This window comes from Falco naumanni, chromosome 1 (genome assembly GCF_017639655.2).
Source record: "Falco naumanni isolate bFalNau1 chromosome 1, bFalNau1.pat, whole genome shotgun sequence".
NCBI lineage: Eukaryota > Metazoa > Chordata > Aves > Falconiformes > Falconidae > Falco > Falco naumanni.
In genome coordinates this window covers 40,616,777-40,639,032 of record NC_054054.1, presented here as the reverse complement: position 1 = coordinate 40,639,032, position 22,256 = coordinate 40,616,777, and the positions used below count along the sequence as shown (strand labels likewise).

Sequence of the window (22,256 nt, the reverse complement as noted above, 5' to 3'; positions counted from 1 at the left end):
ACTGAAGAGTGTTTGATCACATACAAGATGCACTGCAACGACTACTGCCAGCTCACGCTAATGCCACTTATTAGTTTGGAATTTCTTATCAGAACATTGTTAAAATTGCTCATAATTGACCAAACATGAGATCTTTAAGGTGAAGTTCCCAGACTCAAATTGGTCTTCTGTCAATTCTGGCATCTTATTTCCAGGGTAAGGACATCATGAACAGTCACTAAATCAACAGATTAAACCCTTTAATTTGCATGTATTCAGAATCTGGTTTGGCCCTCAGAGAAACAGCTCCAGAAAGTCTGTGCTGCAATGGAAATGAAGTAATTAATAGAGATTAAAGCGTCTAATCCAGGCTCATTTCCCCAGAATCCTTTAAACATTGCTAGCACAGGATTAGCCATTCCCAACCTCCTCCACATGAGTAATGAGAGCCTATTTGAAGATTGCTACATGAAACTCAAGTTGTTGTTCTACAGGGGAGAAGAAATCTTTGCTTTCATTGTGACAGACCTTTATTCTTGTTTATATCATCTTGCTCATCAAGAGCTTTGATTTGAGTGCAGGAAAGGAGCCTGCCAAGGGAGCCAGCTCTGAAAGAACTCCTGATTTTCTAATTGAGCTTCAGTATGTTTCTTTTTCAGTGAAGCTGGCTAAGAGGAAAAAAACCAACAAAACAAAACAACATTGCTTGGAGCCTCCTGTTTATAGCTCAGTGCTTTCCAGAGAACAAATTGCTTCAGTCTCAAAGGGAGTTAAAATAACTAGGAAATCCTCGTACCCCTCTTCCCTCCCAATATCCAGTTTGCAGCACTCATTTCCACATTGATTTGCCTCCAGCAGAGGAAGAGCTGTGCTGCAAGAGAATATGCTTAGTGAGAGCAGGGCATCCCTCAGCCCTTTCATGACAATTACTGGAGCCATATCCAGGTTAGCCTGGCCAAAGAGGGTTCTCCAGTGCTGGTTTTGGGCAGCTGGATGAAGGGACAGAGGACAAGGACAGAAGGCAGTCCTTAATCTGGACACAAGACTTGACTTTCTAAGGAGAGGCCAGAATGCATAATCAAGGCAGTGGGTGGCAGAAGAGGAAAAAAACCCACCAGGTATTAAAATTGACAACAGAAGACACAGGAGGGAGGCTTGGAACATGGGTTTCAAAGTGCAAGTTCTGCACCTCAGAAAAGAGGTATCCCAAAGCAGATCATGGGCACAAGGACCAAAGGCACAGATTAAAGCCCTACAGAACTCAGATTACAAAATTGCTTTTTTTAAAAAAAATATGGTTTAGTCTTTATTCCAGACAGACATAGTTATGGGAACAACTAGTACCAGTGTAATAATGGGAACACAAGCCCAAGGGGCTGATCTCCCAGGAAAAGTCTGTAAAAAACATTGCAGGGAGCAGCAGTACTCTGCAATTTCCAGATGTGGAAGGTGAAATCTGTCTGTTACAGACCCAAAAAGTAACTTTACCAGGTTGGGCTGGGTCAGCTGGCACCAAGAATAGTGTGAAGGCAAGACTGAAATTAAAAGACAGAGTCACTCCATCCCCAAAAGTAAATGACCGCTTAGCCTCACTTTTGATAAGTGACAACTCTGAAAATGGAAACCAAGACAGCATAATTAAAACTAATGGCATACGAGTGGAAATTGCCATTTCTGAGGTAAAAGCACTCAACTGTAACATGCTGAGATCAAACAGATGAGATAATTTCTCATGAATCCCACTACAGAATAGAGATTAGGTTTTAAATTACTATTTTTTTAATAGGTCTTTGATAAGAGTGTGTTGGACAACTCAGAAAAGCAAAAAAGCTGGTATGAAATAAAAAGCCATGACCCAGGCATGGCTTCAATTGCTTTTTCTTAAAAACAAGAAAATTTAATAAGCATCTCGCCGCCTTCCCAAAATGTGGTGGAAGATGCTATGGGAGCTCTGAAATAACGCTGCATTTTTCCCACCCTTCGTAATAACCACCAGACAGGTTTCCGGCAATGAATCAGACTGGATTTTTGTCTGGTAAAGACATCTCAAAAAGAGCTGGCCAAGACATCTCCTCAGCTTTCCACAAGGATAAACCTGAAAAAGGCCTTGGCCAACTCTTCCAGAGGACAATTAGCACTGGGGTGGGTGGAATCCCTGCAGGCTGCTGCCAGCCACTGACAAGAGCATAAATTTGTGCCTGTCCTAAATAAAGCACTTCGGTGAAGGGGGATGAAGCCAGGCCACCAGCCATACTGGCTGAGGTGGCTTCATTTGGTGCATCTCCCTTCCACCTTCATATATTGCAGACCTTCAAGACTACAGCTAACCCTAACCACGTAACCCACTGTACCTAAAGGATTATGAAACCACAAATGAAAGCAAGGAGATCCAAGATAGCTCTGCGGTTCCTACTTACGTCTCATAGATGTGTCCATTTTCAACCCTCTCCTCCACATAGGCCAGGGCACGGACATGCATTGGGGAGTGAGGGAAGGCAGCATGGATCCATGGGAGGCCGAAGATGGACAGCCCTGTGTTGATCAGCGCAACAAGCAGGAGGTCCCAGTGATAAGCGGTTCCCTTCACCAACCTGAAATGAGGTTTTGGTTGACAGCAGTTGACACCCGGTGCAAACTGTAACAGGCTGCCCTTGCTGAACCTGAGCTCAAATGCTAAACACCAAAGTGCACTTCCATGCACAGAGCGATTTCACACCTCCTGCTTTACAGTGTGCACTACACCAACTTGAAAGGTAATGAAATTTGATAGCTTGCTCCCAAAGCAGTCATCTCCTGTAAAGAACAACGTTGAGCAGAAAGGCAACCCACTAAAACAACAGCCGATGAAAATTTCATCAGCATTTTGCTCCTACACTTATTGCAGAGTCCACTCAAAATAGACATGTATACTTGCTAGCAGAGCCCATGAAGGGAGTGGTTAGAAACCTAGGCACAGGTTGCCAAAATACTGACACTGAAGTTTCCCACCCATCATGTTTTTAACTGTGATCTCCCTCCTTCCCCACAAGCAGAACACGTGCTCAGTATGCTGCAGTAATCCCCTAATTATGTAATTGCTACTACATGATAAGAAAATGGGACATAAAGTCATTAAACTTCAGCTTCTCCTTGGTAGTCAACCAAGGACATACACTTCTAACTTGCTCGGCAGCCTCCCCGTTTTGTTTGTTAGGGAAGGGGGAAACTGACAGCCTTCATCAAGGAAGCTGACCACTTCACATTCAGCTTGCAAGGACTACACAGACAGCAGCTGCTAACACTGAACTCGCATATAGTTTAAACTTGACACTTTTTGCAGGGTCTTCCCCTTTCCTGAATATTCATAGTATGTGAGTACCACATGGGTGTAAAGGCTAGAAAAAGGCTAGGGAATGATCCAACCCTCAGAATTTGATACCTAAATTAAAGGTCTATAAGCTGGGTTTCTGCCCGGCCGTCAGAGCACACAGCAGTTTGTAACCTCACAGAACACCAGGGATCAGCTGAATTGCTCTCTGGCCATCATCAGCTAGAAAGAGAGCACCATTTAGGTGTCTCAATGTCACCCAAGCAAGCTCTGTTCAATACCTAAGCAGAGACTTGGAGCCGTCCAAGATGCTCTAGGACGTGACACGCATGGAGCTAGTAGACATGACCCAGCACATGAAGATCTATGCCTAATGTCTATCTCAAGGAGCAGCAGAAATCCTGGGTGGGGTTTGGTTTTGGAACAAAACGACTAGTGTCACTGGAAGTGCTCACCTTCATTGACTGAGGAGGCCATGGGGTGATTAGGTCAGGTAGACATCTACATTGCAGTGCCTCTGAAGATGGAAGGTGCTGGCCGGAAGGGTGGGATTGTAAACACGCTTCCTGTGTTGGCTCATGCTTTGAAAGCACAACCCCTGTTCACGTGCTGCCTTCTCAAAGCAAAAGCTTCTCCAGCACCCCCAGGGTTACCATTTGATTGTCCTGTTTGCCCTTTTCCGAGGGCTTTCTGTGTACAAAGGCCATACATCTAACAGCAGCATCGTTTTAGTCTCCCTGGGACACTGGTCTCTGCAATCTTCAAGTGCTGCTTGTGGTATATACTTGCTTTGACCAATAGATTAGGCTCCACTGAGGCTGCCTAGCTCAACATGCATACAGAGATCTAGATGCCTTATCCTAGGTCATCGTCACACTGCCCAACTGGCCCAGTATTCCTTGGACTGTCCTATATGCTTGCTTTAATTATTTTTTTTAGCGAAGCATATCAGTGTACTTTCTTTTCTCTGTTTTTGGTTGGGTGTTTTCTCTCTCTCTCTCTCTCCAGGAGGAAATCACTACATTTGTCAAGACACCAAACAGCACATTCTCCATTTGGCTAGTACAGACAATGGTATTTTTATTCTGTAATGGTACCACAAGCGGAAGGTGTCAAGTCCTAGTTTTTCCATCTCTAAAAACCCATGCCCTGACACCTGATTAGCATAAGCTCAGCCCTATAACAAGGCATTATGAAAAACACTATGAAGAACTCCAAAAAATATTTTACATTCCTTAAAGACACTCTAGTGGAAAATAACAAAAGTTTAGAAGAAACTCATATGAGCAAAGAGATGACCCACTTACATTACAGATTTATGCAAAACTTTAAAGGGATATAATAAAGATAAAAGGAAAAAAAAAATCAAGTGGTTAAAGAAAACCAAATTAGTAAACTGTGTGAACTGAATTTGAGCTTCTCTTCTCTCCCCTGATTCAGTGTCACTCCAGCTACACGGAAAATGCTAATATATGTTATGCAAGGAGAGAACCCTCCCACGCATTACATTAGCAAAAAAAAAATCCTCTGAGACATGGTAGATTCCCTGAGAAAAGTCATACACGTTCATTCTTGATATCATATCTGATTGCAGTTGGCATAAAAACATCAGAGGGAATACTTTAACAGTACAACATCTTAACTCAAGTTTGCATATAAATCAGACCTATTAGACATACTGTTTTACTTCAGCTCAGTTGGAGACTACCAGCTCCAAACACTTCTTTTCGGATGCTCAGCTGCAGCATATCACGTTATGACATTTATGTAGGTCACTGGCTCCTCATTTTCAAAAAATTCTCTTTACTGCAAGAGCAGTGCAAGTGTCCACATGTGTCAGACACTCCCTAGCGATCCCGAGACCTCAAACCATACAAAACATCTACGTAACATTCACACACAGCAAAGAAGAAACAGGCTGAGGTGATGAGCTCACTGATGCTCTGCATTCTTTACTTTGCCACAATATTGGGTTTTGGAGATGGTGAGGAGTTGATCAGTACAGTTACTTTCATCTGTGACAACAGGAGTTGTGAAGAACAAGTCCTGAAAACCTTTTCTAATATTCAGACAAGCAATGCTGGGAAAAGACTCGATACCTCCACAGAGGAAGAGTAACACCAAAAGTATTACCTGTTCTCTGGGGCGTTTGTGAGGGATGCCACGATGTTCTGCTCTATGAAGAAGAGCATTGACAGGAGGAATCCGAGCCCCATGGCGCTCATCACTGACCCGATGGAGAGAGACTGGACCGGGGCAAGCACGAATAAGCTCTCAGATGGGTTGTAGTTGAATTTGGACACTGGAAAGAGGAGAGGAATGACATTAGGAGGCACCTTATTGTGCAATCATCCACATTGACTCAAGTAATGTTTTATCCACACCATGAACTATTGGGAGCTGATGCAGCAAACCAGGCATGATGCTCTGTCATGTGGGAGTCAGACCATACAAGATGGGCTCATCTGGCTGTTTTAGTTTATTTTTTCCTCCATCCTCTTAGAACTTGGCTGCCATCCTGATTTGACAGACCACTGCTAGTCCTAGTGAGCCATTACATATATTTGAGCAAAACAAAAAGAGGGAACGTTGTTTTCCGCAGATTCAAGGCATTTTTGAATTAGAAAACCTTATTTCTAACTAGCACTATACTCCTCCTGCTCAGTTAGTCAACTGACAGAGGCACTTTAAAGCTTCCTCATTATCCAGCAAGCTGTGCAAGTCATTTTCATTTAAAATGCCCCTAAGTTTCCTGCCACTGGAAGAAATCCATGACTAGGGATAAATCACACATGGCCACACATCATTTTACAATCCAACTGGATGGAATGGCCATCACAGAAAAAAAGCCATTTCTTATTTGTTTCCATACATTTCCTCACATCACCCAGTCACGTCACCACAGGACAATGCAATTCCTGTCCCTGTTATCACTTCCTGATATGGAAAAGCTGATCTATTTGGCCAATGAATGGTGTCTCATTTTTAGATTTCCTTGTGTAATTTAGAACTGCCCAGATGCTCCGCACCATTTCACCTAAATTAAATTAGGAAAACGTAAACTGGAGACAAAGAGGACAGACTGGGATCATCAGCTCTACGTCTGACTGGCAACAACACTTCCTGCCTGCTAATTACTCTACCCTTTGTTCTTTGCCAGAAATTGTTGACCCTCTTTATTGTAAGAGATACGTACTTTAGATTACATTGAAATGAAAAGACACACTGGAATAATTTGTCTAGAGAAAAAACTTCACTCAGCTTTGTTTCATCAAGGTTTTGAACGGATTAAATCCAATATTGAGGAAGTCTGAGGTGTTGAGGTAGTGGGAGGTCAAATTATATGGAAGAAATTTGCTTTTTTTTTTTTTTTTTAGCAAAACCTTCCTAGAGTTTAATTTCTCTTTTTCATACACCCCAGGATTCCAGAGAATAAAAATATAGCTTACTTTCAATTTCCTTGAAGATATACGAACCCACAACAGAGAAAGTCAGAACTGAAATCGGTAAGGCACAGTCGGACAGAATTTCACGTACTCTTGCATGCAGATATGGACTGCAATTTAAAAAGAAAAAGATTTCCATCAACACCTCACTGTAGGGACAATCGCTTAATCCAGATAGCATTAATACTTTAACAAGTGAAAATTCAGTCCAGTCTTGCAATTCTAAAGAGATACTTGGAGTGAAGAATCAGTCTTTAATTCAGCCTTAAATCCTCTGGAATCTATAGTTTTGAAGGTTTATGAATGCATAGGCAAAACCCATAAAGAAACAAGAAACTAAGATGCAAGCTAGAAAAATGTCCTCCAAACACCAATTTGTGTCTCATTTCCACTTTAGTTTAATTGCTTACTGCATTTCAAATGAAGAGTTTTAAAGGGCAACGGGAGTGAAACCCAAATTAGAGCTGGGCAGTTGAGTCCCAAGAGCACCCTGAAGGTACATTCCCAGTAGATCTTCCAGCACCATCTGGGATTTTTACCCACCAAAACAGTTAAATGCCTGTATGGGGGGGAGTTACAGGGGTTCCAACGAGAAATGCATAGTTCACCCACAGCTTTCTAAAAAGTCACTTGTGACGCCAAATCAAATACGGAAGGACATCGTCCAGTGACTGAACATTTTGTTCTGCTGCTAACATTTTCCAGGTGGCCAGCCAAGTTCATCTCTGGCTTTGGCTTCCACCACCACTAATGGAAGATTTCCACCTGATTTTTCTGGGTTACAAAATTAAGATCTAAACCATCAGCGATTCCTCACAGGTAATATGAAATAACCAGTAGTCTGAGCTCTAAGAATGAAGTAACTCACCTTTTCTTAAACTGATAGAGTGTATGACCAAGCCAAAGGGTACCCAGCATCAACATGAGACTAAGGACGGCAGTTTCACGTCCATAATGCACATCATGCATGCCTGTTTGGTTCTCTAGGGACATGGATCTGCTCACTGATGAATTCATCAAGAAGGTGGTATTGATGCCGAGGCTTGGAATAGCATCAGCTCGGGCTTTTTCCAAGTAACTGTCTCCCGTGTGCCCATAGTAGTAATATTTCTTAAAAACTGTACAAACAACCAACAGGCAAGCATTAGGATAGGTTTGTGACAATCAAAGCAAGTAAAATAAAGTGGTTCTTTCTTGCTTGATCATGTAGCATTACATTATGCTTCCCCAGGTTCATAGCTTAACCCTCAAGCCAGTGAAATCAGGAGAGCTGCTTTTCTTATGAAGCCAGTGCTTTACAAGTTTATTTTTCACTTATTTTAATAGGTAAAAGCTAAATTGACCTAAAGCGACATGTTTGAAGTGTAAGGACTTCCAGTACTAATTATTTATGTGATTTGGTTCCTAGCACTGGAATCGCTGCTTTTAAATATACCTATATACATACACATATAGACAACTACTTTCAGCAGCCTGGTAAACAAATTCCATCAGGATCTCTAAAAAAATTAAGAGCAGCCAGGCTGCACAGATCCTTAAGCGGACTACAAAATGTACAATAATTACTTATCCCAGGCTGGTCCAGATTTTAAAGATAAACATTGATGATACGCAAAACCTGGCAGAACATTTAAATTTACACTGCAAATTGAAACAGTTACGGAGCACTTGAAGTAAACCTGTACAAGCGAAACACTCAAGTAATGCCTCTGGAACTGTCCATAAATGCATTAGCTTAGCTCAGACATATTTATCTAAGTAATTAGCAGCTGTAAATACACTTTTTCTCTTTAGCATTTAGACAGCCGTGTTCCCATTTCTATGGCATTGGCTGGCTCCAAGCATATAAATGTGGTTTTGGGGACATTTCAGCTCTTTCTATGGGAAAGAAGAACTTGAGGTGCCACAAGGAACAAGTAAAACCAGAAGATGGGAGTTGGGTTTTGCAGCCTTGGTACTCCCATGTTATGTGATCAGATGGCAGCAGGCAGCACCCGCTACCCCCATACCAACAGGGAGATACATGGGGATGGAAACCACTGTCAGAGCTCTGCAGTCCCCCTACGTTTCTCTGCTTTAGTGAAAAAAGCCTTCAAACTTTGCATAGGGAAACTCAGAAGTTTAGGGCAAGAACATCCTCTTTAGACAAAAATACAACAATATGAAGCTTAAGCTATAATGCTCCTTATAACATTCCCTGTCCCTAAATAATCATCACATTTCTGAAAACCCCAAGCACATCCATTTTTTCATCTGCAGCAGTTACAGGGAAAGCAGGCAAAACAAACTGTAATTGAAAATACCTGAAAACAAGCAAAACAAACTTTAAACATGCTTGCAAAGCACAACTAATATTTGCTAGGACCTTGAAGTTGACCAAAGCACAGTTTGTGCTACTGCTGGTTTGTAGCTTACCCCGTGTAAAACACCCCATGTTTAGCCACGTTGCTATTTTAACAGCAGTAATAATATTTTCGTACCACCTTTATATTTTAAAAGGAGTCCTGGCATTTGACAAGTGGATGGGGTCAATAGGGCATGTAGGGCACAAGAGAAAAGACCAGTTACTTCACATCCAATACTTCTGTGTATACATTTAAAGATCATGAAGGTTTACAGTTCTCAGCAGCAGCCAGAAATGAGGATATCATTTTACTTTTAAAGCATGAGAAAGGTTCCCCCTGTAAGGAGCAATCTCATCATGACCTCCGTTAGCACTGTGTATTTCTGCATTGCATGCTGCGGAAGAGGCTTTGCTATTATTTCCTCTCTGCATCCTAACAGCTGTGTCCAGCCCAGGCAGGACACCCACACCTGCTTTGCAAACAGGTAAACTGAGGCACAGAGCACTGCCATGACCTACACACCAGCACAGAACAGGTCATTGGAGTATTTGCAGTTTCCGGCTCTAAACATGAAAGGACACTTTTGTCATAACAAAAATGATTATGGCAGTATTTCCCGGGGATTAGCAGCTGGCCAGGGCTAAAAGCCTGTTCACCATCTCAGCTGACCTGAAGTGTTACCAAGTCCTAGAGACATGCACAATTACTGAGCGTATGATAAACCAGTAGCACACACAGACTGGTAACTGTGCAGAATGTATTGCCTCCGTATTTAGATCTGGACTGGAATGAAGAAAAAAAAGTTTGGTTTGGTTCTTGTGGATTTTCTCTATTTCCCACCTTTGGATATATCACAGTAATATATTCAGGGCTAAGCACACCCCTGGTACCCGACGTTCAGCCTGGCTGCATTAACTCATGCTGCTTCTCAGGCTGCAATTCAATTCGCACCCATCTCAAAACTAGACAGCATTGCTCCACTCAATCTTGGATATAGGGGAAGAAACTTTTTATTTAGGGGCTTTACTCTTGTATTTTAGTTAAAACAATGACATGTGCCAAGATGGCTAGCAGCAGCCTTCATCCTGCACCACAGACTTGCTATAAAGTATTCAATTCCTGCAGATTTATAGTTTGTTTTATAACAGAGCTAAATGAGTCTTGTTGCTTACATCCAGAGTGAGCAACAAAGCAGGTGGTGCCCTCACTGAAACAGCCGTTCTCAAGCCTAGCAGGCTCTCAAGTTCCCTCCAACAACATTAACTCGCTTTGTTTGCTTCAGCTGGTTCACCACCATTTCCTGCAGAGCACAGATGTCAAGATCAAACAAACACAGCTTCGGTGGCTGGGCCACACAGTGAAAACAGTGTCACCGGGATAGTGTGAATGCACATGACTTGATTCCTTTGTACAATATTGCACACACACACCCACTTCTTTCCTGCACACGTACAAGTATCTTGCAAAAAAAAAAAATAGTATCAAGGCTATGAACAGACTAAGGAAAACATATCTGAGCAAGAGCAGCATGTCCACCAGCACTAAGGAAGCCCAAAGTTGCCGTCATCTGGCTAGCCATTACCAAAACACATTTAACAGCATGGAGAAGAGACCAGCTTTCTCTTTCTACTCTTCCTATTGCTCAACAGAAGTTTTAAGTGGGAGGAGGTGGTGGCAGTGGCAGCATCCCTCACCTCCTGCTACAGAACAGGAGTGGAAGAAGAAAGACGAGCATGTGGCCAGGAACTGCACTGGTGTCATGTGTTTAAATATGAGCCCTGAGACTGTTAAAGTCTGTGCCTGCCAGCATCAGTGCCTCTCCGCATCTGGGAGCATGCCTGGACCTGGGGTCCCATCTGCTGAACACTCCCAGATGCAGCTGAAGCCAACATGAGCTGGCAAATGAGTAGAGCATTGGTTTGATTTTATTACCATTGTTGCTATAAATACAGCCCTTCCCAAGTACAAGGGAGAATTACATTAATCCACTAATTAGGCTAACCTCCAGGATCCTCTCCTGTCCCCACTGCAATACACTGAGGTATTACTTGCACATTCCTGGAAGTCTGGCAGCAGAGATCGATAGATGATTTCTGTAGCTTTAACCTGCACACCATGCCCCTTCTATGATAAATCAGCTCTCTGCTACAGAAGCACTGTGAACATTTGCTAATATTTACAGAGAAGTTGAATGCTCTGTTGAGGAACACCTTAGCGTCACAGGGAGAATGTCCCGTGCTTCCAGAACACGGCACACATTAAGCAAAGCTCAGAGCTACATAGTGAGCAAGGAGAAAGCAAAGCATCCCAGAACACCTTCTCCTTCACTGAGCTTTGCCTAAGCAGGATATTTGAAAGATCCAGGTGTTCTGCAGAGGAAAAACATAACCCTCTTTATTGCACAATCAAAGCATATGCCCAAGGAGTCAAATTAAGGATTCCCAGTGAAGGAGTGTATCTCACTTCAAATTGCTTTGCAGTGTCAAACTTGCTCTTTGAAGGTGTTTTCCTTGCATGCAAGACACCATAACGAGCCAAGCCTGAGAATCTTGAAAACAAGGGACATGCTCAGTATGCTTCGGGTATGTCCAGAAGGATTCCAAAGGATAGCCTAAACATGGGGCTGTGGGACAGTAGGTCATAAAAAACTAGGAATGCAGATTTGGCCAGCTCCTCGCTGCAATGAGCAGAAAGGTTGCCATTCATATGACATTTCTGCTAACATCTTTCACCTTCACAAATACCTCCTACCAGTCCTGATCAGGAGGAAGAAAGGTGCCAGAGAAGCCTGTCAAACTCCAAGGCTGCTCATGGATACTCACCTAGAACTTAAGTCAGAAATGGGAATCAAGGGGCTAGAAAGGGAGAACCGCTTTAGGAACATGCTGGAAGGCACCGAAGTCCTTACACTGCCATTCAAGAAGGGTCTCAGAGCTCATGTAAGAATGGGCGATCCCAACCCATCTTCCAGCTCCCCTCCATGTAGTTTTAATAATGCGGCAAGGAAAGAGATCTAGAGACACTGCATTTAAGTTGGATAATTTTTTGCCAGCACCACTCAAAGAGAGTGGTATCAGGTCAAGACTTTCACAGTAACTCTATTATGGCTTCTCCATTTGGTAAAATTTAAGACACTAATCCTATCTCTGCTAACTGAAATCAGACCTGATAGAAATTCTGCATATCCAGGTAAACTGCTGACAAAGGGCTGCTTCAGTCTCACACAATGATTTTTTTTTTTTCCCCTGAAGACCCTGAACAAACATGGAACAAGCAAACATCATGCATATTTGCACCTTGTACTTCTGTTTGATAATCCCTTTGACAAAGAAGCTGAGAGAGATCTACACTGTAAAACATTGTTGCAAGGCTTACCTTTAATAATGCCTTTGAAGGCATCAAGCACAAAAGTGATGGATATAAAAAGTGCAATTATTTCTTCTGTTGACCTGTGGAAAAATCCCAGGAATTAATATAGCCATTAGCAGAGTCTGCGTTCAACTCCATTCAAAGGCAAATCAGTGTAATCATTCATTTACATGAAAATATACCAATTTTAGTTAGACTCCAACTCAAGAAACAAAATCCAGTGAATATTTTAAAGCTTCTTTCAAGCTGGAACAATAAGCTGAAATGATACTAGCCTCATCTCACAAAATACATTTTGTGGCAAGTTTGTAATTAAGGAGCTTGTGGAATGTATAATTTTTCCATTTGCTGAATAATCTGATCAAAATATGACTTCTTGAAAATAGCTACCTTTTAAAGAGCTTCATCAGAAGACTGAAATTAAAGAGGGAATACATCACAAGGAAAAAGCTGTTCCATAGTCCAATCCAGGCATAGAAAGCACTGAAATCCAAGTTGTAGTCATCACAGATTCCTCGGATGACTGCAAAAATGAAGCATTCACGTGTCAGATTAAATTTTTGTCATGGCCACTCTGTGATTCCCATCTGCTTGATGGCAAAAAGAACCAATGTCAAGACTTTTCCCCAATGCACTTATGGCAGATACCATTAAACCTGTTACACTCCCAGATGAACACTGGATCAACCCAAACTCTTCTCTCCCCTTCCCTGCCCCCTTCCCCCACTAGAAATGGGGAGAAGCACTTGGGAAAAATAGTCTCCCACACTGCTCAAAGCATCTTTCCTAGGGATCAAGGCCAAAAATCAGCCCTTGGAATTTGCTTTTGCTGATGTTTTGGGATGCTGTTGAACAAGGGATCTCAAGACATGCTTTTGCACCATGTGTATGCAGTCACTGCATTGGTAACAAAACCTCATGTCTTCAACCTTTCAAGCTTGTGATAGCCCATCTGATTGTTTTTACAGATATTGAGTTGGCTCATTTACACCTCTGGCTCAGGAATATCATCTTGCAGCTGTAACTGGAAAGCGATTCATCACAGCTTAACAGACTAATCAAAAAAACCACCAAGCAAAAAACTTTACCTCAGGCTCTAATCCTCAAGTTGGTTAAATGCAGCATGAGAAAACCATTAGAAGGAAAAGATTTCCTCCTTGATGCAGAATTGCTCATTCTTCTTATGAAACTTTTTTCTATGTGAAATGATTCCTTTAGAAACCAATTTTTATTATATCTGAATCAAATTCTTTCCCTTTCCCTCTGCACCAGAAGCAGCCCTTTAATATTGTTTTAGTTAAAAATACACAACTAAAGCTCTAACAGGATTGCAAGGTTGTAGTACAAGGTCCCATTCTGCCAGTTACAATCACACAATTCCCCTGATGTACATGTTTAATAAACTTACCATTAATGTAGAGTGCTAAAGGAGCTGTAGTTAGGAGTACAACTAGAGGTTGCCCCGAAAAAAGCGCATAAAGCAGCCCTCCAATACACTGGCCGACGATTGTCTTCTGCACATCTACAAGTAGTTAGGAACAAACAAGGTTTTTAACCCACACCTCCCTGACCAAGGAGCATTCACAGGGCATAGAAGCCAACCACTAATGAGCAAGAGCAATGTTTAGAGGGTATAGAGGTAAGACATTGTGAAAGCAAGGAAGCGACTCTTCGCCAGGAAACTTGTACCAATAATTTAGGATGCCACCAGGTTTCCAGATATTGAACTGTGAAAGTTAGGAGGGCTTTTTTTTTTTTGGGGGGGGGGGGTTGGTTTTGGGGGGGGGTTTATGTTTGTTTTTTAATATATTTGTTTTATTTTGAATAGCTATAAAAACATAACCTGTGTTTGTGGAGGCCTTCAGGACAAGATTTTGACTAAGACACCTATGAACTGTAACAACAGTAGGAACTGCTTCAGGGCCATAACTGGGATAGAGCAAAGCATCATCTGCTATACCAGTGGTTTGGATACTGGCAAATTAAAATCAAAAGCACAGGAACTTGTACTAGGAAAAAACTTGAACATAATTACATCATTATAAAGCGAGCATCATTTAAAAATACAGTACCAGGTAATGGTACCAGTCCAAGTCAGATGATAACCATTTAAAGTAGTGTTCAATTTTCCTAGTCTTCTGAGAAAGTCATGAACATCAACAATTAGAAAAACCTTCAGTTGTGTTTTTTTTCAGTAAATAAAAACTATTAAAACCTTCTGTGACCAGAGCTATTAACTTTGAATACATGGAATCCTACAACAGATGCACAAAACTGATAAACTTACCAATAGCTCCTCGGGTATTTTCATCATTGAGTGACCCAAATGCAATGGATGGAAGGAGGCAGGCAAAATACAGAAAGATCATAGTTGTGATGTATTTTCCTATAGCTTTGTTGTTTCCAATAATACCTAGTGTAAACCATAAACAAAAGTCACGTTAATAGTGACCATCTGTAAACCGTTGAAACTCTACTCAAATCAGCCATATGTACCATTAGTTCTTTTCATGTTGAAAGGCAGAAGTAGAAGTTCAGTCCACACTTTAGTCTTAAACATATAGGTAGGTCTTTAACATTTGATTTTGTACATCCATGCGCTTTTTTTCATCTGGACCAGAAGCACCAACATGCCAACAGACTGCTTCAAGAGACGTTTCTGGCATCGTCAGAACAGGAAATACTGGAAGCTTTTTGTTCAGTTTTGCCAGCCCCAAAAGCTTGGAAGAGGATCAAAGCAGAAACCATAAATTTAGGGTTTATAAACCCCCTAATTCCCTGCCTTTTTCATACCAGCTTTATAGGACTTTTTTATTCTGGACTATGCCCTTAATGCGCTTCATGATGATCACTTGTCTTTGCAACTTATGATGCCTTGCACAGGAGAACATGAAGCACTTCATTTTTCCCTAGCCAGAAATCTGAGGTTATAGGCTTGAATCAATAATATGCTATGCTGAGCCAATTAGTGCTAGCAGACTTACAAAAACAAATAGCACAAGAGGTCAGGAATGCGTACATTGAGAGTTTTGCTTTAAAAAAAAATCCTTCTGAAAGAATGGCTTTTTTTTCTTTTCCATCCACTCATCCCCTCTCATCTCCATCGGAAAAAACACACCAGGCCAAAACAAAAGCAGCCAGAAAGAGAATTAAAGTGTCATAATATGAATTTAAGGGCCTCTGAAGTAGCTTCCCTTCCCTTTCCTGTTTTCAGGCTGATGTCCATCCCCAGTGAAATCATATCACATGAGAGAAAGGATGAGAGATGACAACGACTGATATTGCTTGAGAAGAGCAGAAGTTTTTCCACAAAACCACCTCTTCAGAGATGATACACACCAGAGAGCCTTTTCAACGAAAACCTTGAAACAGCCTTCAACCTGCCTGTGCCACCATCCTTGATGGCGCTTCTGCTGTAAGACATTTGGACAAGATTGGAGTTGCCCAGTTCCTCTTTCTGTAAGCCCCCTGAGCAGTGAACTCCCACACAAGCATCTGCCCCTAAGCTCCCAAATGTCATCTAACCTTTTGCAAGCATCAGTCCCTCGGCAAAGGAGCCAATGAGTTGAATTGGAGAAGGGAGGGGCTTTGCATTAGACAAGCTGATGCAGCACTAAGAAAAGCTGGACATTGCCACAACACACTAACTGGAATGAAAAAAAAAACGAAACCAAAAAACAACAAAAAACCCCCAATCGTTCAATGACTTTGGAATCTTATCTACATCTGTTTTCTGCATCATTTGCAGTGCAGAGATAAGGACAGGAGGAAGATGCGAAAACCAAAAATCAAAGATGATGTGTAATGAACAGGCAGCCACGTGAATAAAGGACACCTTGAGATGGTTCCTTTTCACAGACACAAGAGGAACAGACACAAAAAGGAAACAGGACTTCTGATGCTCAGCATCCTCAAAAAACCAGGGCAGGGGCTAAAACCTAACAAGAGACATCTCAAGCACGCAAATATGAGCCTGACCTTCCAGGAGCCACAGGCCTAGCTGTTTCAAGGCAGATTCTTTTCTATTTACTGAGAAGATTCAGAAACCACAGACCGCATTCTTGACCACTCTTGGCAACCAAAAGGCCTGAAATTTCCTTCTTGCAGATGAAGCTTTCTCATGTGATCTTGCGTCCTACAGCTGCAGGCTCCTACCTCATACTCCCACCTCATACTCCCAAGCACCCAAGACCTTTAGAGAAATGGAAAGATTTGGCAGGGCAAACAGTGGACAACCTGGTGGTTTTGTAAGTAGAGGTGGTCACATCCCTGTTCAAAGGACTCCATACCACTCCAGAACACCGCTTTTTGGAATCTTTGAAGCTTTGAAATCGTTTATAAGACAACAAGCAAGCAGGACCAGAGAAGGAACTGATACTAAAAAAGGCTCATTTGCTGAGCAGAGACGTAAGTGAGGAGGTGCTTTCTGTCTTTCAGGTAGATAAACCATGGTACAAGAGGGCAGAAGGAAGGAAGAAGCCTTGAAGAGCATCACAAAAGCTCAGGCATGGCTTTTAGTTTCAGCTTCGATCCTTGCAAAGCAAGCAGCAGGAGTCCTGCTGATGTGGAGGTCCTTACATCACATCATGGCTGGGTCCAAGACTTCCAGTACCAAGCAGTACTTTAGTCCATAATCAGCCGGATGAGATGCAAGGAGCAAAGAATCCCTTCTGTTGAGCAGCAAAATTCGCTTCACAATGGAGACAAAAACTACATCACATTGAACATAGTCTTTCACAAACATGATTAATCACCCTCTAATTGCAGTTAAAATAATGAGCAAATACTGCCTCCTCATTCAGATTCACCCGAGACAAACACTAAAATCCGGTATTAACCACTATTTACCTTTTGCCTTTTTAAAGGCAACATCTGGCTAAACATTTTCAGGGTCTATTTGCAACCCAGGGACTGACATTACTTCACTTAAAAGAAGGTGGGCTGCATTATGATGGCATTTCATCTGCAGCGGGCTCATAAAGCCATTGAAAAAATGTGTCACTCCAACTGCACAATGTAAATTTGTAGCAGAAAATCAACTCTCAGTCCAGCTGTGAGATTTGAGTAGTGACTTACAGAAGCAATCCCTTGAAATTAAGGTACATCTACACATTGAAATGGGAAGCAGGTCACGCTCATCAACATGACAGTTCTATTTTGCTTACCTGAATTTCTGAAACGTCATAGTTTTTCAAGACAAGCTTAGACTTACAGAAAAACTGCAGCATTGCTGGCCTCACTTTGCTTGGTATTCTGCATCAACAAGCTAATGACCAAGAGACCGAGAGACTGGGACTAGAGCTCCTTAAGACTACTAATTGTACATTTACTGAATCAAAATTGAGACAGATGGACATTCTATGAAATGTCTGACTATTAATGTTCCTTCCCGCTTCCCTGAAATATCTGATGAAAAACAAGTTTAATTCTAATAATCTGCAACACAGCAGCAAGGATGTGTCTATTTAAGCCACGATTTAAAAGAAGAAAAAAAAAAAGTCACCTTTGAATGGTAAAAACACACAATAAGGATATCTGTTCATGGGTTTTGAGCCATAAGAACTCAAAGGATTGCAAACTTCTCCTAATGCCCTCAAGCTGGGCTTTCACTTATTTTAATAGCTGCTGGTCTCTGCCCAATTTTCTGAAGATGAACAGAAGATGAATCTTCTCTAAAGTCCTATGAACAGTACAAATGAGACTAAGAACTTAACTGGAAAAGGAAATCCAGTCTTACCAATTTTGGAGCAGAGAAGCCAAGCATATGCTCAGACTAGAGAAGTATGAAGAAACAAACCAAGGGCTCACAGATTTCCTTTCTATTGCTTCTTTCAGCCCATTTCCCCATGAAGTGCTAGACTCTTGGAAGGAAACATCCACAGACAAAACACGACACTTTTATGCGTCTTTAATGCATTCCCACCCACCACTGACACAACAAGAGACTTCAAAAGCAACTCAGGTCATGGTGCCCCAAAGGATCCAACAAGTCAGTCTTCAAATGGCTTCTGAACTTTTACATCCAGCTGATATTTAGGAATGAAGGGCTGCAGAGTGATTCAGGAGCTACCCCACCACCTAACCTAGGGCAGCAGAGCAGTAAGAGAAGGGGAAAAGCCTATCTGCAATTCTTTTATTTTTTTCCTCCCTCAAGAACGTAATCCTGCCAAACAAGTTGGCCAGTGCAACCAGGCAAGAGTCAATGAAGATTTTGCACGTGCCACAATCAGTCCACAGTCAACATTTTAGCAGGTTTAAGCCCAGTGATATCTTAGACAATCAGCAACACAAAACTTCACCTTCCAATCCTATTTTTCCAGCACCTTCAAGCCTTCCTTCTAAGCATGCCTGCATTCCTCCTGCAAAACACCACTACCAAATCCCAAGGATGCTGCCAGCAGATGTGCTTGCCTTACTCTCAGGAGCTGGTTAGGGACCCTCTGCAGGACCAAGGACAGGGAGGAATTTGCATCTCCAGCTGAACTATCCACCCACCACAGCTGTGTTCTGAGGACACAGGTCTAGGAAAACAGGGGGAAACCAGAATAAATCTCAGCTCTCCTCTCTCCCTTTCACCACCTGCCTCTCCAAGAGGCAAAGGGATATGGCAGAACACAGAAAAGCTCACCATAAAAATCTCAAGCACCTCCTATTTCCTCCCAGGCACTCCAGGTGCTACCTCTGTTAAGTATTTATTCCTTTGTGCGGTACCAGAAAATACACACTGAGGGATAAGGGTAACAACTTTAAGGGGTTTCAGGAAACTTGTAGCTGTGTCCAGGCAGAATTCCCTCCTTCATTCAAACAAACAAAAAAAAATTCAAGAAGCTGCTATGGTCTGACTGTCTTAAAGAGTAATAACATCGATACACATGTGTTTAAGCCTACTTGACAAGATCAGGATGAAGTTCCGTACAAACTTTTTTTTTTTTAAGAAAGCAGAATCCCATAAACAGAGGTTGTAGTCATTAAAAGGAGACTAGATGACAAATTGTATCAATCCTAAATTAAAAGGAAAGTTACAGGTGTTCCTAGGCTCAACATCATCCAGTTCATCTTCAGTTGGTCCTGCTGGAAGACACCCATTACAAACCAACCATATCACTAAAGCCCCGGACCAAAAAAGTTTAGAAAACTCTTCCTTGATCCTTGCACATTAAGTAAGACGCACAAGACTTCACAATCCAAAGCAGACCTAAAGTTGATTGCTAATCTGGAAGAAAAAAGGAGAAAGAGAAAGATGTTTCCTTTATTTCTTCTCCCAAATCATGATGGTTAAAGATAATTTAATTGCCAGCTTTGTGTAATGTGTAAAGACTACCAATTCCAAAAAAATCAAACTGGCAAAACATTTGCTGGCCCTACAAAAGCCTTATTTATCACCCTGTCCTTAATCAGTTTATCTGTCTAAACCAAAACCCCAGGATGCTTCTCAGATTGAGGATTTAGAGACTCCAACCATTCGGAAAAAAGGCATCTTTGTAATTCAGATCTCTTTGATGATGCACATGTGGTTGTCTGGAGCACAGATACTTGGATAGCTCAAATCCCCAATGTTCTGGTACACTGCTGCTTTGAGATGGTCCAGGAATTTCACATTCCTGATCACCTTCGGTCTTGGTGGTTTATGGCAGATGCTTTATGCTCCATCTGTTTTTCATTCCATGCAAATCCTTAAAGAATTCATCCTAATTTCTGGTTTCTGGGAAGAAATGGCACATGCTAATATATTTATATAGGTTTTTTAAAAAAAAATTCCTCCTTTCCTCATATCCTATTTTAAAGAGCACAACTGCTCCTAAGGCGAGTACTTCACAGTTGAGCTGCAGTAGTTCTTGAATTTCAACTTGGCTCATCTCTGCATCTTCCACTCTCCAGAAATTGTTTAATAATGCACAGACAGTTTTTAACATATACTTTCATTTTATACTAAAACCATTTTTCTGGAATGTTTGTAATGCTGGATTCTCACTATGACAGTATTTCATCACTCAGGGCAAATGCACCCAAGGGAACAATTCTTTCAAACTAGTCAATCCCAGCACCTTGTTTAGGCCAAGCCTGATCTGCCATGTACATGAGTTCACAGAAAGCTTGCAGATCTAACTACAGCTGACAGACCCAGGGCTGATAGGTAGCATGCACAGGTTAATTCGGATGCATGCAGAGCCAGATCGTGGACCCTGAAATGAATTTCCAAATCTGCTGGCCGCCGAAGTTGGCTACAGGACCATCACATGATGCTTTTGTGCCTGTGAACACTGACAGCCACAGCAGTCACTGCACTGCCTTGAGATGCATGTGGGTCCCCACAAGGTGCTTCTGCCGCACTTTCCTTCTGAAGTGCTTTAGTATCCCTTTGTAATGAATGGTCAGACTTTGACAGCCTACAAAGGCACAGCCGTAGAACTGAAGTGTCCTGAACCAACTGCAGAGGCATCCAGATTAGGAGTTTAAGCCCCCGACCAGATCTGGTGCCAATGATGCACATGCCACAATATTTTTTCCTGTTTTATCATAATCCTTGCTGCTACCCTGAAAACAATTTATTGCCCCCTTTGTCCTCAACATACCCCCAAATCCCCAGAGAATATAGCATTAGCTTGGCTTCAAAGAGAGCCTGCCCTTCCATCACCCCAAGGCTCCTGAAAAGCAGTTTAATCCCAGCAATTAACACACATGCAGAAAGCATCCAGCACTCTACTGTGCTAAGCTGGCATCTCATCTCATTTTTTTCTTTCAAGCAGAGTAGATACCACTAACCACAACACGCATCATAGTGGATGAAGCATTCCTAGACAAGGATCTTTGTAGGAGGCAACTCCCCCAAACACATGGCATCTTCAGCTGAGCAGCCAACAGCTGATTGCTATGTTCCTCTGCTGGTAGTGACCATCTTGTTGAAACGCAGTGAAGGACTCTGCCCATGCTTGCTCTCAGGCTTAGGCTGCTGTGGAGGGTGGCTTTGCACCAGAATACTTGTCTGCATAATGGGGCTCGGGTATGCATCTTATTTTCTTATGCCAACTCCAGGGGAGAGCACCATCAGCAGAGGTGCAGTGGGGAAGGCTGGGACACAGTAGCTTGAGCTAAGGAGGATTTAACAGCAGAAACATGTCTGACAAAGCCCCGAGACTCTCGCTGCCTACACTCTACATCTTTATTTTATATGCAAATTTTCTGGGTTTAATATGTGAATACATTAGCCAGCTCCCCAATAAGCTATAAGAAACTGAACATGTTTTGATGTCAGGCTGAAGCGCTGTAATCATGGTATGCCCTGAAGACTTAGCAGCCTTTAAAAAAAAAAAAAAAATCTCTGAAAGTGAAAGTTTGAAAGTAAAAAAGGAGAAAGTGACTCTTAAAACCAACAATGCCATTGTGGGAGCTATATAAAGCCCAAAACCTGAGGCTCAATATAAACACTGTATTGCTGCTCCTGTGATCTGGCTACAGCAGACAAGCTATATCCTGTTTTTAAAAGCACTGAGCTGAAGTTACTGCAGCTCAGATTTTGCTTAAGCATTTTCAACTCCCACAGCATCACCATAATCACTATTGAAGCTGGCTTGCAAAGACAGCAGAAAGGGCTTATTAGGCCAGTGCCGACTAATTAGGTTGCAATAAGGTGATCTGTGTCTACACACAACAATAATCAATCTATTTAGTTGCCTCATTGTTTAATAAAAATTAAAATCCTCATATACATACAGCTAGCATCTTCATTAAGGGAGCACTGCAAGATTCTCATCTATAGTGTGCCACCATGCCTATTCATAGGCTTTTATCAAAATATTCCTTTAAATATGA

General features: G+C 41.9%; 1 protein-coding gene across 5 annotated transcripts in view; it reads right to left on the bottom strand.

The window, feature by feature from the left end:
* SLC4A11 (solute carrier family 4 member 11) overlaps positions 1 to 22,256 on the bottom strand; it is a 97,039-nt gene that overhangs the window by 11,491 nt on the left and 63,292 nt on the right. For all 5 annotated transcript variants that reach the window (XM_040590902.1, XM_040590883.1, XM_040590893.1 and 2 more), the window contains 8 exons: positions 14,734 to 14,859; positions 13,855 to 13,968; positions 12,837 to 12,969; positions 12,453 to 12,526; positions 7,601 to 7,850; positions 6,736 to 6,842; positions 5,420 to 5,588; positions 2,397 to 2,570 (listed from right to left, as the gene is read on the bottom strand). In XM_040590902.1, the coding sequence (XP_040446836.1) occupies positions 2,397 to 2,570; positions 5,420 to 5,588; positions 6,736 to 6,842; positions 7,601 to 7,850; positions 12,453 to 12,526; positions 12,837 to 12,969; positions 13,855 to 13,968; positions 14,734 to 14,859 (1,147 nt within the window). The remainder of the gene's footprint in view (positions 1 to 2,396; positions 2,571 to 5,419; positions 5,589 to 6,735; positions 6,843 to 7,600; positions 7,851 to 12,452; positions 12,527 to 12,836; positions 12,970 to 13,854; positions 13,969 to 14,733; positions 14,860 to 22,256) is intronic.